The following is a 15,879-nucleotide window of genomic DNA, read 5'->3' on the forward strand; positions in this document are numbered from 1 at the left end:
CTGCACGAGTGCTGATTTTCTGGCGATGGCCTCGCGTGTGTACGTCAAACTCTCTCCGGTTGTCGTTGGATCATGAGGATAGCGATTGACACGGCCAGACAAATATGACGATCAGAGCACTACGGCAAGTAGCAAAAGGCCAGGTGAGTCTTCAATTGATCACAGCCCCTCACCTGAGACTTTGTCACTGACCGCTTCCAGAATGGCCTCGGCGCATTCGTTCTGCAGTGCAAGAGGTTGGACTTCTTCTACTGCGACTGGGCCGGCAGCTCCAAGGGAATGAAGTAAGATAGCCCTTCTTACACTCTATTATTTGAATTTGTTCTAACCTAGCTGCAGCGGCTTCATCAAGTCTCTCCTCCCCAAGTTCGCCGCCGCCAACCCCCAAGTCGAATTCTCCATCTCCCCCCGACCCGGCAAGCACCCCGTGGTCATTGGTCACTACATAAACGGCCGTACCAAGCCCATCTGCGTGCGAAACATGTCGCCCTACGAGATTCTGCAAAAGGCCGAGCTCCTCCGTGACGCCAGCGGAGAGAAGCTGAAGAAGACCAACAAGGCTGTCACCAGCACCAAGCCCAGTGTGCGTGGTATCTGGTCCCCGTACCACGGAAAGGGAATGGTGGTCTGAGAAGAATGTTTGGATTATGTGTATATGTATCTGGAACAACTTGGGGTTGCCTGCTTGCTGCATTGGGTTGCGAGGAAACTGTACGATTTAGAGTAAGGATCTCCGGATGATAGAAGCGTCAATGATACCTGCTTCGCCGACATGACACTTGACTTGACTGCAGTTGACAAAGGGAGAAGTTTATGGTCAAATGAGATATATAAAAATGGAATTTTACGGATGGCCTGGACATTTGGCACCGAGAGTTCACAACAGTTCGATTGTTCATGGGTATTTTTATTTCATTCATCATCTATCTGCTCTCCCTTCAAGACAGTATATCCTTGTCTCAAGAAGGCCTTTTACTTTTGATATTGGTTCCTTACTGCTTGGTGGCGTTGATGATGTCCACGACTGGAAGTGGTCAGTAAAGATGCGTTCAAGAAGCAACGGGAACAACTTACAGGCAGGCTTGAGGGAAGCACCACCGACGAGGAAACCGTCAATGTCGGGCTGCTTGGAGAGCTCGCCGCAGTTCTTCTCGTTGACGCTGCCGCCGTAGAGGATGCGGGTCTCGTCGGCGACCTTGTCGCTGATGCCGCGGAGGAGGTCACGGATGGCCTTGTGGACCTCCTGGGCCTGCTCGACGGTGGCAACCTTGCCAGTGCCGATGGCCCAGATGGGCTCGTAGGCGATGACAATGTTGCTCCAGTCGGAGATCTGGGACTTGAGGGACTCGATCTGAGCAGAGACGAACTCGATGGTCTTGCCGGCCTCGCGGGTCTCGAGGCTCTCACCGCAGCACCAGATGACCTTCAGGCCGTTCTCGGTGGCGTACTTGGTCTTGGAGGAGACAACGTCATCGGACTCGCCGAGGATGGTTCGGCGCTCAGAGTGGCCGAGGATGGCCCAGTTGATGTTGCTGTCCTTGAGCTGGGCAACGGAGATCTCGCCAGTGTAGGCACCGTTGGGCTTGTCGAAGACGTTCTGGGCGGCAACCTCGATGTCGGGGCGGATGGTCTCGCGGACGAGAGAGAGGTACAGGGCGGGAGGGGAGACGACGACCTCTGCAGGGACAAGTCAGTTGATGATGCTCAGAATGAGGGGCAGTCGAGGGACGACGTGGAGGTGAGGGGCAGACATACCAGCGTTCTCGTCGAGGGTGGCGTTGTTGAGGTTGGAAACAATCTCCTTGATGGACGACACGGAGCCGTTCCTATAAGAGTAACATGTGAGCTTCTGGATACAGCTTCGTAGGACCTGCGGCCTTTTTGCTTCATGGAGGGGGAGGGGGAGGGGCAGAACAGCAACGGATTGGATGGCGGGGTAAAACTAACATCTTGAAGTTGCCGCCGACGAAGAACTTGCGAGCCATGATGGGCAATTGGACTATGTTGACCTGAAAAGGGGGAAGGTGTTTTTTGGTGAAGCAGAAGATAGAGAATGTGGATGAGAGAGAAAGAGAAGAGGTGTTGTTGAGAAGGGTAGCTAGCTAGTAAATACCTAGTTGGACGTGGTGGTGGTACTAGGCCCGGCGCGCGCGTCCGTGTTAGTTGGGGCGGGCGGAGGCGGCTCAGGCCAGGTCCATCCATCAGGTCAGGTCATGAACATGGATGGGCATTGACACGGACGGACAGGAACACGGAGGGGCAGTGATTACTGAAACATGGCGAGTATTCACTAGGGATGTGATGAGAATTATGTCTCTATTGTCCTTGTATGGGCTCCCTTCGTCAACTCAACTTCAGCCGTCACCTTAACCTCCCATCATCGTCTACCGCCCACCAAGCACTTACACTGGCCCGGCGACACGGCAGAGCCCGGAGCTCCCAACACCATACTGCCGGGTCTCCTCCCGTTTCTCGCCATCATCCGCGGGGCCGTATCTCATAATACCCGAGGCTGATCAGGCCAGCTTTCCCAGCCGCGTAGACCAACATCAGACACTCACCTCCGCGGCCGGGTACCTGAAATCTCTAACGCAAACGGTTGCTGATCCGACTGGCGTCATAGTGGAGGAGGCTAACCACAGCGGCATCCCACCTTGAAAGGTAAAGGACCTCTGCACCGAAGCTTTGACCGAGCAAGCTTCGGAGATACTCACCGCTCAGCACGGCATACACCACCTCTACATACCTACATCGTCCCATACGCAGCACGTCCTCTCGGTGAGCCTCCGTGCCCGCGATCCAGCCTCTCCTTGGACGAGCACGCACACCCACACCGTATCCCCTCGTGTGCGGCGCGTACTTGGCGCATCCAGGTCAGCACGTCCCCGGGACGAACAAGACATGGCATGCAGTGCAGCATCTCACTCTCCGCGATCCTGCCCCGGGGTCACTCTCCATCAGCTGCATCCTGTACAATCACCCTGCTTCTTCCGACTCCTTGCAGCTTTCACCGCTGCTTTTCACTTTACCACGTTTAAGATATCATCTACGATTCATCAAGCATTCATTGGTCTAGGCTTCTGAGATGAGGCTGCGGCGAGTATCTTGACCCCCTGGATGATCTAGCGATAGTCCTCAGGCGACAAAACGCACTGTCCCGAGCTCTCGAACCACTATGTCTCACCGAATATCATGCCATGATAGTCAGCCTCGTCAAGAAGCATCGTTCTTCACCCATGTCACACTGAAGGTTGTTCGGGAAGTAAAGCAATGCTATCAATTGACAAAATCCTATTCCCTAACAAAATGTCTCTATCTGCTACCCTCTTGCTGTGATCAAAGGGGTCTGTCTGTATCTGTCTGTAACTTGTCCTCCAGCAAATAAAGTAAAAAAAAAAGTAGATGTTTGAATCAATCTATCAGATATGTCCTTCCTCTCGGCTTCCCCTTTTCGACTCTAAAGTCGTCAATGTTCCCTTTCGCAAAGTGACCCCGTCCTCCAGGCGCCGGTGCCGAAAAGTCGGCGGCGTTCTCCTTGGTATGTGGCCTTGGGTAAAAAAGACTCCGACGGGATGGCAATGCGTCCTTATGGATGGGATGCTATATCTGGCAGGACTGGCGTCTCTGCCGAAGATCCTTGGGCGTCTGGTTGCCCGATCCGTGGTGCGTTTTGGAGATTCAGAATATGGTCTCTTGATAGACGGTCATTCCGGTCTCTGCATGTGCACTCGCACGTTTCAAATGTTGATAAATCCTGGTAGCAGACAAGTTTCGCTTTTCTAGGTCCATCTGGTTAGCTCAGGGCTTGTGGCATAGATATCAAGAATCACTTACAATTCGTTCAACCGGTGCCAGCAATAGCGTTGCCAGTCTTGACCGAGTTGAGGTCGTTGGTAAGCTTCATCATGGAAGTGAGGCGCTTCTGCATGGTGGCGATGTGCTGGACGTTCTGGGCATCCTCGGGCTTGACAAGGGTCTGGAAGAGGTTCTCCACGGCCTTACGGTGCTCCATCCACTGGTCAAGAAGGGGCTGGGTCGCGGACTCCTTGGGCTCCTGGGGAATGGGCATGGACTTGACGGCCGCCTTGCGGCTGGGGGCGGTCTGAGTCTCGGTCACTTCAGTCTTGCGCTTACGTCCCTTGGAAGGCTGGGCGGATCCGTTGGTGGGCGAGCCACTGGAGCTTCCGTGGTCGTTGTGGACGCGCTTCATGTGGTCTCGGAGGTTCCACTGGCGGGGGAATCCATTTCCGGGCACAGCACGCTCACATCCCTCGTAGACGCAAAGGAAAGGCTTGTCACCATGGCCATGGAGTCCGTGGGCCTCACGCTCATGACGGAGGAGGCACGCAGTCGACGAGAAGCGGGCGCCCTCGCACGACTCGGCCTTGCAGCGGTAGGGCTTCAGGTGGGAGTCCACAAATTTGCTGACCAGTCAGTACAGTCACGAAGCAAGGGCGGCGGGGTGTTTCTTACTCATAGTTGCACTTAAGCTTCTCGGGCTTGTGGTTGCAGCTGGGCTGTCCCTCCCAGGGGCAGTGGTAGAGTCCATCCTCATGGGGAGCGGCCTTCTTGTAAAGATCGTGGTCCCTGGCGGACTCACCATCACTGTTCTGTCGTCGGGGTCCGGCAAAAGGAGCAGGCAGGGCAAGGGTCTCATCAAGCTGAGGCATCACCTTTCCATTGGCATCCTCGGAGATCAGGGGAAGGTTCCGGTCAAGGCTAAAAGAATCGACTAGGTGAGAAACCGATTTGGGAGTCACTTTGCGATCGGGTAATACGTACCTAGGCGACTGGCATTGGATCTGAGGCGACGAGTTGGGGCTCTGGGTGGGGAACCACAGGTCCTCGATGGTGTTGGGAGAGGAAGATCGGGAGATGGAGCTAGAAAAGCAGTCCCAGGGGCTAGGGGGAGAGTTCTCGGCAAGGCTGACATCAGGGCCAAGCTGCATGTGGGCTGGGACCACGTGGAGGGGGCTGGAGTCCGGCAGGGAAAAGGTGGCATCGCCGTTCAGTCCAACGTCGAGGGAGTATCCAGGCCAGTACATCTGGGTCGTGATGCCATCGGCATCGGTGTCCAGGAGGCAAGTATCAATTCCCGCCATGGCAGCACCGGTCTGGGTTCCAGTCTGGAGAGCGGAAGCATTACCTGTGAAGTCCATGTTGTTGGACAAGTGTGATGATTGTGACAGCGCAGAGCCGTTGGATCTGTTCGAGCTAACCCTGGACATCGCTTGTCCACCTCGGGTCACAGGAGCAGTCCTGGATGCAGTCCAGTTGGTCTGAATGTCCTGGCGTCCTTGGGAGTGAACACGGCTTCCTCGGGGGGTAGTCTGGCCAGATGTGAAAATGAACTCCTCGGCTTCTCCGGAATGGGCAGATCCATTGTCTGAGAAATCTTGAAAGTTCTGTGGTCCTTCTGCTGTCGTAGCCCACGACGAACCTGTCAAGAGGTCCGCTGATGGTTCTGTTTGAGAAAAAGAAAAGAGTCCAGATGTTGTCGAAGCCATGGTAGGCTGAGAGAAGCTGAAATCGCTGAGGAAATGGTCAGTGTGCCGTTCACGACTACCCAAAATCAAACAAAAAGAAATGGTGGTGCTGATCATGGCTTGAATCAACTTTGAATCTGTGGAATCGGTTAGCCATTTTCACCGCGTGGCTGTGGCGTCGTAGGTACAGACCAAGTATGACAGTGAGGAGCATGGATCTGGTTAGATCTTGCTTTCTGTCAAGGTTCCTCGGGCGTCCATTGAGATCGTGGCGATGTCTCCAGTCGTCATTCTTCAAGTCACAGGTCGAATCCAGGCTCAAGCATCCAGTGTCGTGTCAAGGGTCATTGGCGAGTGGCGACGAAGGTGTTGGTTGTGGTCAGAGTTCAGGTCGAGCGTTCAGGTCGTTCAGTCTCAGCTTCCCGTTCTTCGGTCAATCAGGTTGTTGGTATAGCAATTTGCAGTGTCGAGTATAGGTCCCAGAGTCGAGTGTAAAGCAAAGAGTCCATGTTATCCATTGAAACCAGGGGAAAGCCAGCGAAAGGTCAAAGAGGTGTTCCAGAGACAAAGCGTGCGGATGCACAAAACAATCAAATTGGATTGTCAGATTCATGGCCGTTAAGCCTGAATGCTACCTTGATTCCTAGAGCGACCATCCAGTGCGGGCGAAATGTTGATCCAGTCTGCGTCATCCAGTTTGTGGCATCCATGCGGTCGATTGTCTCCTAGTTGTTGCCATGTCCAGATCTAGTCCCGAGTTCAAGAGTATCCATGTTCCTTGGGTCGAGTCCATGATGAAACCAGCAATGTCCTGAGGCAAAACGAGGAAAAGAGGTCCGGCCTTGATCCATGGGAAAAGCTGCGATTCAATGTACATCAACGGGCAATACTCACCGTTTGGTGGCATAAAGCCAGAGTGAGAATATCATTGTTTCATGTCCGGCTGGACAAGTCCATGTGTGAAGAGATCCCGGCAATGAATGTCGACAATCCTAGGAGAAATGGGCCATTTGATCCATGTGAAGAAGTTCCTTGGGGCGAGAGCTTGAAGTGTTTGTTGTCCGGGAGCGATATCCTTGGGTGGAAGACAGAGTGAAGAAGCAAGATGATTGATACATTGATTTCGCGCAACATGATTTGAAAAGCAAATGCAGACCTCCCAGGGAAGAGTAAAGAAAACAGTACCTGGACAGCGAGTGAACCTCATCGAGGTCAGTCGAGTTCTTGAAACCTGGCATGGTTGCCGTGGTCACACAAAGAGTAACAGTCATGGTTATCCTCGGGGTAGAGCAAATTGAGCTCTTGTGATCCAGCAGATCAACGCGGGACGTTGTCTTGCAAGTTCAGACCAGTGGCAAAAACTGTCGTCAAGTTGGTGTTGTTGTGCGACAGGATGATCCTTGGGCTGATTGGGTTGGGTTGCTTTGGTGTTTCCTGACGGAATGGCAAGCAAGCGTAGACAGATATGGTAGAAGAGGGTTAGAAAGAGGAGTAGTAAAGGATGGGTCGTCTTTGAAGGGTCAGGCCGAAGCGAGGATTGTTGGGCAGTAAGAGGCGAGAGTTGGGCTGGAAAATTGAGGAAGCAGAAGTGAGACGTTGGGCGACGAGGGACCCTGCGGGTTTTATCATTGTCGAGGCCTGACGACTTGCCGGAGCCAGGTTCCACAGCAAGCGATGGATGCCAATGAAACTGCCGCATAGGATGGCCGCATGAGTGAGTTGGCGTTTGTGATTTCAGAGCGAAGAGACCGGTGTGTTGGATTATTGCAGGGATATGCGTCCAGGTATGGGCCAAAACGACCACGACTGGCTCAACTTCCCTGATTTGGTGAGGGGCTTGGTGGAGAGCAGGCCCGGGGCCCGTCCTATCACTTGGCGTCAACTAGTGAAAGGGAGGGATGATGGTTGTCGGACAACGCATCACTGCAGCTGGTGAGCGCAAAAGGGAGCTGGACGAGGGTGAGCAGTGACAAGATGCGAGGAAAGGGCGGGACCAAGGGGAAAGGCAGAGGCTGGCACAGAGATTGCGCTCAAGTCGTCATCCCGTCTTGCGAGTAGAGTTTTGCATTATCAGCGTCGATCCTCATGAAGTTCGAGTCCAAGCGCTTTTCGAGAATATTAGTCTGCGAGGGCAGTCCTGGTATTGGACCTCCAAAAACTTGGTCCTGGCGATCTTCTCAACCAAAACACCACTGTTACGAGTCAAACGGCGCTGACGATGTCGTCCCCTCTCCGGCCGGCCCGCAGCAGAAGAGACCACCCCCTTCATGCCCCTATCTCCTCCGGCCAGGTCAGCACAGGTGGATCAGAAGAAGAAACCATCACCAACCAGACTGCGTCCTGCGAACCGGCATGCAACCAGCGGCACACCGAGTCTGTCTCCCGTCACCCGGGTTGTGTATCCCGGTGCTCTGATTGCTCACAACGCAGGCCGTGCTGGGCGGGGTAGGTCTTGGTCGGTCTTCATTACGAGACTGGACGTACCTCAGAAAGATGCAAACAGAGGGAGGCTACAGAAAGGGCCAGCGATTCGCCGAGAAAGCAGCCTATGACAAACAGCGGTGGTCAAAGTGGGCGAGAAGCGCTTCCAGAATCAGAGGGAACAAGGTGCGACAACAACAACAACGAGGAGACAAGAGGCCAGAATGAGGTGACCCCAGAGAGACCAGAAGCGAGACAGGCCACCGTCGCTCGCGTCGCTCGTTGTCGCAGGCCGAATATCGTGTTCGTGACGGTGCCAAGACAGGGCAATCCAACGGTGCCAACGTTGCGATCCAACGCTGTACTACGGGAGACGAAAAACTCTGTCGCTCAGACAGGCTGATGCCTGCTGATGTTGATGTGTTGTTGGTGTTTGATTGCCCACCTCAGTTTTGAGTTTGCTTTCCAAGGCAATGGGCCAGGCACTGATTCCACTTGACGGAAGGAAAGCATTAGGGGTCCTGCCAACTGAGGAAGGTCTCGCCCCACGTGATGACACGGGACAACCCGCTCCACCAACGATCCATTTCCATCCCTTCCATGGAAGCCAGCATGGAAGCCCACCAACAAACGCGGAAACATGCCGTCTAACGACGCGTGGCCAAGTGCGGCTCTCTATTGATATCAATACAGTACATACAACAAATCTCTGCGTCGACTCTCTTCTACATACACTATGTATAGGTCCAAAAGATCTAATTTCGGAAATCCCACCCTCAACATTTGTCAGCCCCAGGTGCAATGGGCCAACCGCTCGCCTTACAATCATGATTGCTCGAGTGAGCACTCAGCAAGACGCTCCGCCGTGGCTCCAGAATGACGAATCCTCATGAATCAGTCCTACTAAAAGATTCCACGCCTCAAACACTTCACAATGCATGTCCTAGTCCGAGTCCAGCTCTATCACGGCTGGACTCGCACTGCTTTCACCAGTCACACCTCCCGCGATCCCCTCATTCCATAGTTCCTCCAGTCCCCTCTCAACCTCCCCCTCTATTCTCCCAAGCACCCCGGCCAGCATCGCCTTGGCCGCCTGCCAGCTGTTGATGCCCAGCTCGCGGCTAAACAGCTTCATCTTGTCACTGTAGACTCCTCGCCACTTGGCCAGCTGTCTCTCCTCGACCATGTTGCTCGCTCGCCCCGTCGAGGCAATGGCGGCCCCAAACATGACACACCACAGCCACAGCGCCTGTGTCCACACGCTCGTCTTGAGGTGTGCCTCGCCTGCGTTAACGTCATCGATCAGTTGCTCCAGAAGCCAGTCGATCAGAGTCACGTCAAAGTACTTGTGACCCAATTCGGAGCACAGGTAGAAGAAGGTGGCGATGAAGCTCGTTCGACTACTCTTGGGGTCTCCGTTAAGGATTCGCGGTACGTATTGGGTCGGGTTGAACCCTCTCGATATCTCGTAGTTGAGGTTGAGGTCCTTGGTGTGATTCTGCCACAGCCTTGCTGCTCGTGAGTCGGTATCTTCCCACCAGCCATATCTCGGTGCCTCGCGAGGCGGCAGCGCTGTAATATCCCAGATGGAGGCAAACAGGAGTGCCATAAAGGTTGGTTGATATTCCGGTACGTTGACGAGCTGGCCCGACTTTCCGGTTCGCAAGCCGTCACCGACCCTATTCATCAGCATCAGCAAAGGTGGAAATCAGAGTACAATTTTGCAAACCGACATCTTGAGCATCCTTTGGGGCAACGTCGGGACTTGGTCACCTGCCCGATTCCACTGCTCGACTGCTGACCGGATACCCTTGAGGTGCCTCGACGAGGCATCCAGTTCTCCAATGGCGCCCTGGATCAATGTCAGTCTCATACGGCCCGACACTGCGTCCGACACTGCATTCGAAATGTCCTACCTCAGTTAGTGCGAGCGCAGAAATCGCCAACATGGTGTCTCCGCTCTGCGCAGTCTCTGGTTTCTGGAGTTGTTCTCTCGCGAACTGGTAGGTGGCGGCTTTGTGGTACAGGAACGGGATCCTGACCTCGTCCATGGACCCCGTCACCCAGGCCCATTGGCAGGCCGATAGCATCAGGCACATGTGCATGTACCCCGGGTTTTCGAACGACTTTTGAATCCTAGACGGCTGTCAGCTCATCGTTTCGGCCGAACCATGAAGGTCCCGGGGATTCGGGTCACCGCACGCCGAGGATTCCAGTTCCCTGGCTACGGGTCGCTGGCCCCATACTGTGTATTGCGAAACTGATTAAGCACGTTAGTCACCATCCGGCCGAAATCCTCCTCGTGCAGGCAGCTTACAGTGCTGCAGGAGGCGTTTCGACGGCTCCGGGAGGGCGTCGAAAGAGCCCCCAACATAGTTGTTGAGGACGTTGATGAGACCTGGCGCTGGAGGCTCAGCCAGAGCCATCTGGGAGTTGCCAAAGGCCTCAAGTTCGGTACTGGGACCTGCGGCGCTGCTGCTGGATGAAGGTGAAGGTGACGACTCATTGGATGGCAGCGTCTGTTCGGGAGTTGGATAGATGCATTCACTTCCCGTCTGGAGGCAATTGGTGCTACGCTCGCCAAAGGCCGTTAGTCAGTCTTACAAACGAGACCACTACAACTCGACGGTCGGCGCCCAGGTCTGACGCGTGGCACGGCAGTAATGCAAGGCTCGTGTGCCCTACCATACTGCCGGATCGCAGCCTTGCATCAAGCCAAGGGTCCGAGGGAGTGAGTTGCTGGAGAGTGAGGGGGGGAAGGGGAAAGTATAAGATATATGGATGGTTTGGTGCAGCTGCAGCCGGGAGAGAAGAGTCACGTACCATAACGGCTTTTGCTCATCGCAGCGCACATGTCTTCGTTTACAGGTCTGGCATCCATTTTTGCTCCGTCGATGAAATCTCCTCTTGCGTTCCTTTGGGGGAGCCATTCTCTTCTCCCGTGGTCATGAGGGTTAGTTACTATTGTGGTGTTTCTTTGGCTCTCCGAAAATGGCAAAGGCTTAGCAACCTCGCCCACATGCTGATGTATGTGTCGGCTCGTCTATCGTCAAGATCCGCAGCCCGGCAACTCGGGGACAGTCGACGGGAAATATTCCACAGGAGGCGAGGTTCTGGTGGTGAGGCACGGTTGGCACGGTCTGAACAAGAGACAGGCCATGGAGGCATGCCTTCGTATTGAGAACCAGCCTTTGCCCGATTCCAACCAAGCCAGATGGAGGGATAGCCCCAAATAGAAGCCAGAGAGCAAAGCTCGTTTCCCTAGACGAGGCCTGCAGGGACCTTGTCCAATCAACGCACACTGATCCCCCTAGACCCATGACTCGCTAAGACCCGGTGGCGGGGGCTTTCTCACCCAAACCCGTAGAGGCTACGCCCTCTGTCCGGGGGACTCGAGATCAGTGAGGCCATATTGGAAAGCAAAAAGGCGGCCGCTCGACATCGGCCTGCCTCGAAAGCGCATTGTCTCGCGCAGGGTGGACCTTCCCATGAGGAACCTCCTACGTCACCGCTGCACGATGAGTGACAACCAACGGTATGGAGCCTCATCTGGGACCAGGGTCGTTAGTATAGCATCGGGAGGCTGGTGCTGGTACGGTGCGCCCACCTGGAGCGGGAGCCTACCAACGGCCTTTGAAACGCTCGAAACGGTTCAAGAGGATGCAGATGGCACGAGACCACCACCGACAGAACTTGTGAGCCTCACTACAGACGAACCCTACATAAATTAAATCAGCCTTGCCCGGCAGACACGCTCCACAGACGCTCCAGACATGAAGATCACCATGCATGCCATCCCCCCTTCATTCATGTTCTGATGTTGTTGGTGCGTCAACTAGCGCCATCTCTGTAGTGAATGACCGAGGCTCTCCGAAAGACACCAGGTCCGATCCGGATCGGACGCCCGTGTCGGAGCCCCGGGGGTGGACCCGCCTCGGAAGTTGTGATGGTATGCTGCCTACGGAGGATGGTTTGGTTCTCATGCGGGGCTGTGGTTATTTTGGGTGACGGACTCCCGGTCGGCATGTCAACAGGGGGGGGACAGGTGCATTAACGCGAGCCCGTACCAGGCGATAGCTCGTGTTTCCCTCCCTCATCGTGCCACGTGCTGCTAATTGGAGGCGGCGCAGGACATGGGGGAGCCCTTCAGCCCTAGGGAAACGAAACAACATAAACGCGACCAGGCACTGGCCCTTTTGCATCGCCAGGGCAGACAGACAGATGTCGTCTCCCTCGTGTCAGCGGTGTCTCATCTTTGGAGGCTGGCCGAAGGCTCGTGTCAGACTCGTTCTCCATGATGATGAAGGACCCTCTGAGGGCTGAAGGGAGCATTACGTCCGACGCCCTGGTCAATGAGGCGAAGCTGCCTGATTGTCGCGCCGTTGGAAGCAGAAAGATCACTGCTGCCTTGTCCGATATGCATCGAGACCAGGGTCGCAGCCGTTTTGTGGCTTGAAGAACGGAGGCAGAGGGATCGTCTATTCCCCCGGACTACCGTTTCTCAGTATATGGTACTAATCCTTGGACCAACTGGCTAATTTAGCCCAGGAGCACAGAGGGCACGATATGGGGAATCACGACGGGGTTCTACGGATCATGGCTTGACAATGAGCCCTCTCATTGAAGCCCTCGTGACGATACCAAACGGCATTTGTCAAGGTGGCGTAGGGGGGAGAGGGGACGAGCAGGTATTATTGCAAGGGATTCTATTTACGGATTCAAGGAAGGGATGGAGATACAGGGGGGGCCCGACGGTACGTAATATCTTCAACCTCGATGAGAAGCAGGCTCTCGATCTGTCCTGTTCTGCTCTGCTTTCCTCTGCAGGTAAGCTCGCGTCCCATCGTCTTGGGTCAATCACCTGACAGTCGTTCGCAGGCCAGGTCGAGAACATCGAGTCGAGGGGGTTGGCTAGGCCAGTCTCACCAAAAGGAGAAGCCGAGATTCTCGTAAAGAGGAACCAGAAGAAATGAACAAGGACAAAAATAGCCAGAGCTAGAAGGCATTGGGAATCGGAGACTTCCAAGTTCGTCGAAATGCCAATACCCCCCCCAGATCGAGAGGGCGCCCTACGAGCTGTCAAGTTACTATCTGCGACAATGTCTCACCACGGGATGTGAGTGGTCACGGGCATCATTCGGCGTCGCAGTTGCAGATGCCCTCCGGGCCAATCGTTCATACGAGATTTTGCAATGAAACTCGATTATTGAGATGTAATTGCTCTTGTTCGTGTTAATGTCACAGACGGCATTGAATGCATCTCATTGATCGGATGCCCGCAATTAGATCGAGACGGTGGCGCTCTAGTAGGCTGTCGAGAACGCCCCCTATTGGCGGCCCCATCCAAACCTCACCTCTGAATGAATAGATGGCTTCTTCCGTCAATAAGTTTTTAACTCTAAACACTCCGTATATCCGAATTAGAGGAACTTCCTCGGTAATTGATGGTTTCATGGTCTAGAATCATGGCAGTGGCAATACTGTAGGCATTCAGAGTCCAGCCCAACGACAATCAAGTCTGCTCACAATTACACACAGCTCACGATGATGACAAGACTACACGGATCACACTGCAAGAACTTTTGGTCTCGCTCCTTCTTGAGTGCTGCAGTCATGGTTGTCGCCAAGTTACGAGGCCCCCGTCTCACCATGCTTCGCACGACGCGCCTCACAAGGCAGACAAGTGCCGTCTTGCATCTCGAGCACTTTTGATCCCGCTCCTTGGCGCTGCGGATGCTCTGCTATCAGTCACTTACGAGGTCTCATCTCAGCTAGCAAGAGTCATCCCGTAAAGGGGGGACCAATGCCGGCGGGAAGCTCAGGTACGGGGCCAAGTCTAGCGTCAGGGGGGTTGCACACCACCCCGAAAGCTGAACATTGCCCGCGATGCGAGATCTGTGGCTTCGTCTACCGAGTGGTCGTCGACTGCTAGATGTCGATACGAGCCCGTGGTACGGTATCATTCGTTGCTATAGAGAAACTCGACAGATCTGTGACCAGTTGCCGATGCTCGTGGCAGTGAACGTGGTGGCGGCTGCCCGAGTAAGGGGCATTGTTCACCGCCGGCTCTCCAGGAGTGTCCTTTTTCTTCAGAAGATCACCCCTCTCCTCATACCTTGGTCTTCTACGTGTTTCTCTTCCCCCTCACGTCCAACAACAACCCCGCCGGTGCCGACAGTCGCTCACACTTAGCGCTCAACATCACCTTTTGGAGCCCCTCCCTCGGGCAGTTCCAAAGGCCGAGGGCGCTTCTATAGGCCGAGAGGAGAATGCCGTCTCAATAAGCAGCATGATCTGATCGCCAAAGATTTCTTGGGTGCTCCCGCCCAGCGGAGTCATTTCGCGAGACCTTCTTTGGTGTGTTAAGACCAGGGGTAATACGAAAGGAGGGTTTTTAAGCCAGATCCTCGGATCTTTGACGCTTGGATGGGGTTTGGGGAATTGACAGGCTTGTGACAGCGAAATCTCGGAAGTCTTTAGCCTTCTTGAGCAAATAAGTTCAATAATGGGTGCAACAACACATCGTCGGAGACCATACTTTTGTTGTTTAGCCTGCGACAAGGAGGTCATGGGTCGATAAGACAGTGCCAGAAGCCAATTTCACGGCTTGGAGAGACAGTATAGGATGATGTCGAGTGTTTAATTAAGTAGGGCTCTTCTACTGTGGCTGAAAGCGTGATCCAGTCTGAAACTTTGCGAGTGGCGGGATCAAAAGGAGGAACACGAGTGATGTTCTGGTAAGCTTGCAGAGACACTGACCTTGCTTCCGATTCAGAAGTTGAAAAAGATCATTCCAAGCCCCAGTTAGATTATATGTTGGCATTATGAGATTGTGGGATTATTACAAGGACACCGGGCCTAAGTAATTGCATCGTCACTGTCACTGTGGTCAAGTTGGTCTCGCGTCGCTGTTGACTGTCCAAATAGTCGGGAGCAAATCGACATGATGCAAACAACTTGAAATCTAGGCACAATACTAACATCTTGCCTTAATCTATCAAGCTTATTAAGTCCTCCTTCCTCTAGAACTCATTTTGAGAAAGCTATACATTCGCTACATAGTTACTTATTGTGATTACCAGAAGAATGGGAGTCCGATGTCAGCATTAGGCTCTCGACGGTCCCTATCGGCCTTGCCTTGACTGTATAAGTCTTCTTTGACCGAGTAGAACACGTTTGATGAGCATCTCGCAGTGATTTCAGAGGCGTGGTGGATATAGTGGCTTCGTGAAGTACCGCCGGCTCCGGTGACCAAATTTTCTTCCCAGATCAGACCCTGCCGGCCAACCGCTGGTCACCATATACAGAAAGCAGTCAACGCTGCTGACTATGCAAAGAATAAGGGAGAGGAAAGGGGGGAGAAAGGAGGAATAATGTGCCCAATGTTTGAGAAGGTTGGTCTGAACTCTCACCTAGGGTAGGCAGGCTGGCTCGGATATCCAGGAACCGAACCCAGACGGTAGCCTCAGTTACTTGCCAAGAATTTGGATGTCAGGAGATTGGGCATGTTTGATCAGACGGTTGATGCCAATGGGCAGAAATTCTATGTGGTGCAACGGTTGGTCTGTTGCCCACAGTTGGGCCTCGATGAGATCCATATCAAGATTTCTCTGAGGGGGCCAAGGATCCTTCCTTGCCAAGATGTGATGTGATATATGTGATGGAACTCTAGTTTTGTAATTCCATAGAATATGTATGCAGGTGTGCGTGATATGTCGCTCACAATATTAGTATGCCGGTAGTGAGTCTGGGTATGTGCCCAAGCATCCAGGCATGGATCCGTCTACCCTAGGCAGTAAACTTCACCTAGACCAACCGCAACAAGACGACACCAACAACGTCTCTGGTGGCAATTATTCTCTTATTCGGATTGAAATCATTGCTGTCGTGGCTTTGCATTTGCAGTTCTGTGCCATGATGGCGTCTAGAAGATCCATATTGCGAAATCAGACACTCCTCGACATCCAACCAC

The 15,879-nt window shown here is 53.8% G+C and overlaps 4 protein-coding genes across 4 annotated transcripts; 1 reads left to right on the plus strand and 3 right to left on the minus strand.

Moving 5' to 3' along the window:
• Positions 1 to 104: 104 nt before the first annotated feature.
• Positions 105 to 631, plus strand: NCS57_00632400 (uncharacterized protein; the record flags this gene model as incomplete). Its single annotated transcript, XM_053056216.1, has 3 exons — positions 105 to 143; positions 202 to 284; positions 340 to 631. 3 exons carry the CDS (start codon positions 105 to 107, stop codon positions 629 to 631), a joined length of 414 nt encoding a protein of 137 aa, XP_052915171.1.
• Positions 632 to 992: 361 nt separating this feature from the next.
• On the minus strand, positions 993 to 1,985 carry NCS57_00632500 (Triosephosphate isomerase; the record flags this gene model as incomplete). The annotated part of the gene is made up of 4 exons (XM_053056217.1): positions 993 to 1,024; positions 1,075 to 1,677; positions 1,756 to 1,826; positions 1,948 to 1,985. The coding sequence occupies 4 exons, from the start codon at positions 1,983 to 1,985 to the stop codon at positions 993 to 995; spliced, it is 744 nt and encodes a 247-aa protein (XP_052915172.1).
• A 1,856-nt stretch (positions 1,986 to 3,841) lies between these two features.
• Positions 3,842 to 5,700, minus strand: NCS57_00632600 (uncharacterized protein; the record flags this gene model as incomplete). The annotated part of the gene is made up of 3 exons (XM_053056218.1): positions 3,842 to 4,424; positions 4,474 to 5,623; positions 5,679 to 5,700. The coding sequence occupies 3 exons, from the start codon at positions 5,698 to 5,700 to the stop codon at positions 3,842 to 3,844; spliced, it is 1,755 nt and encodes a 584-aa protein (XP_052915173.1).
• A 3,150-nt stretch (positions 5,701 to 8,850) lies between these two features.
• Positions 8,851 to 10,837, minus strand: NCS57_00632700 (uncharacterized protein; the record flags this gene model as incomplete). The annotated part of the gene is made up of 6 exons (XM_053056219.1): positions 8,851 to 9,586; positions 9,641 to 9,759; positions 9,824 to 10,043; positions 10,110 to 10,167; positions 10,225 to 10,478; positions 10,731 to 10,837. 6 exons carry the CDS (start codon positions 10,835 to 10,837, stop codon positions 8,851 to 8,853), a joined length of 1,494 nt encoding a protein of 497 aa, XP_052915174.1.
• Between the last annotated feature and the right edge of the window lie 5,042 nt (positions 10,838 to 15,879).

The sequence above is a fragment of the Fusarium keratoplasticum genome, chromosome 4 (assembly GCF_025433545.1).
Source record: "Fusarium keratoplasticum isolate Fu6.1 chromosome 4, whole genome shotgun sequence".
NCBI lineage: Eukaryota > Fungi > Ascomycota > Sordariomycetes > Hypocreales > Nectriaceae > Fusarium > Fusarium keratoplasticum.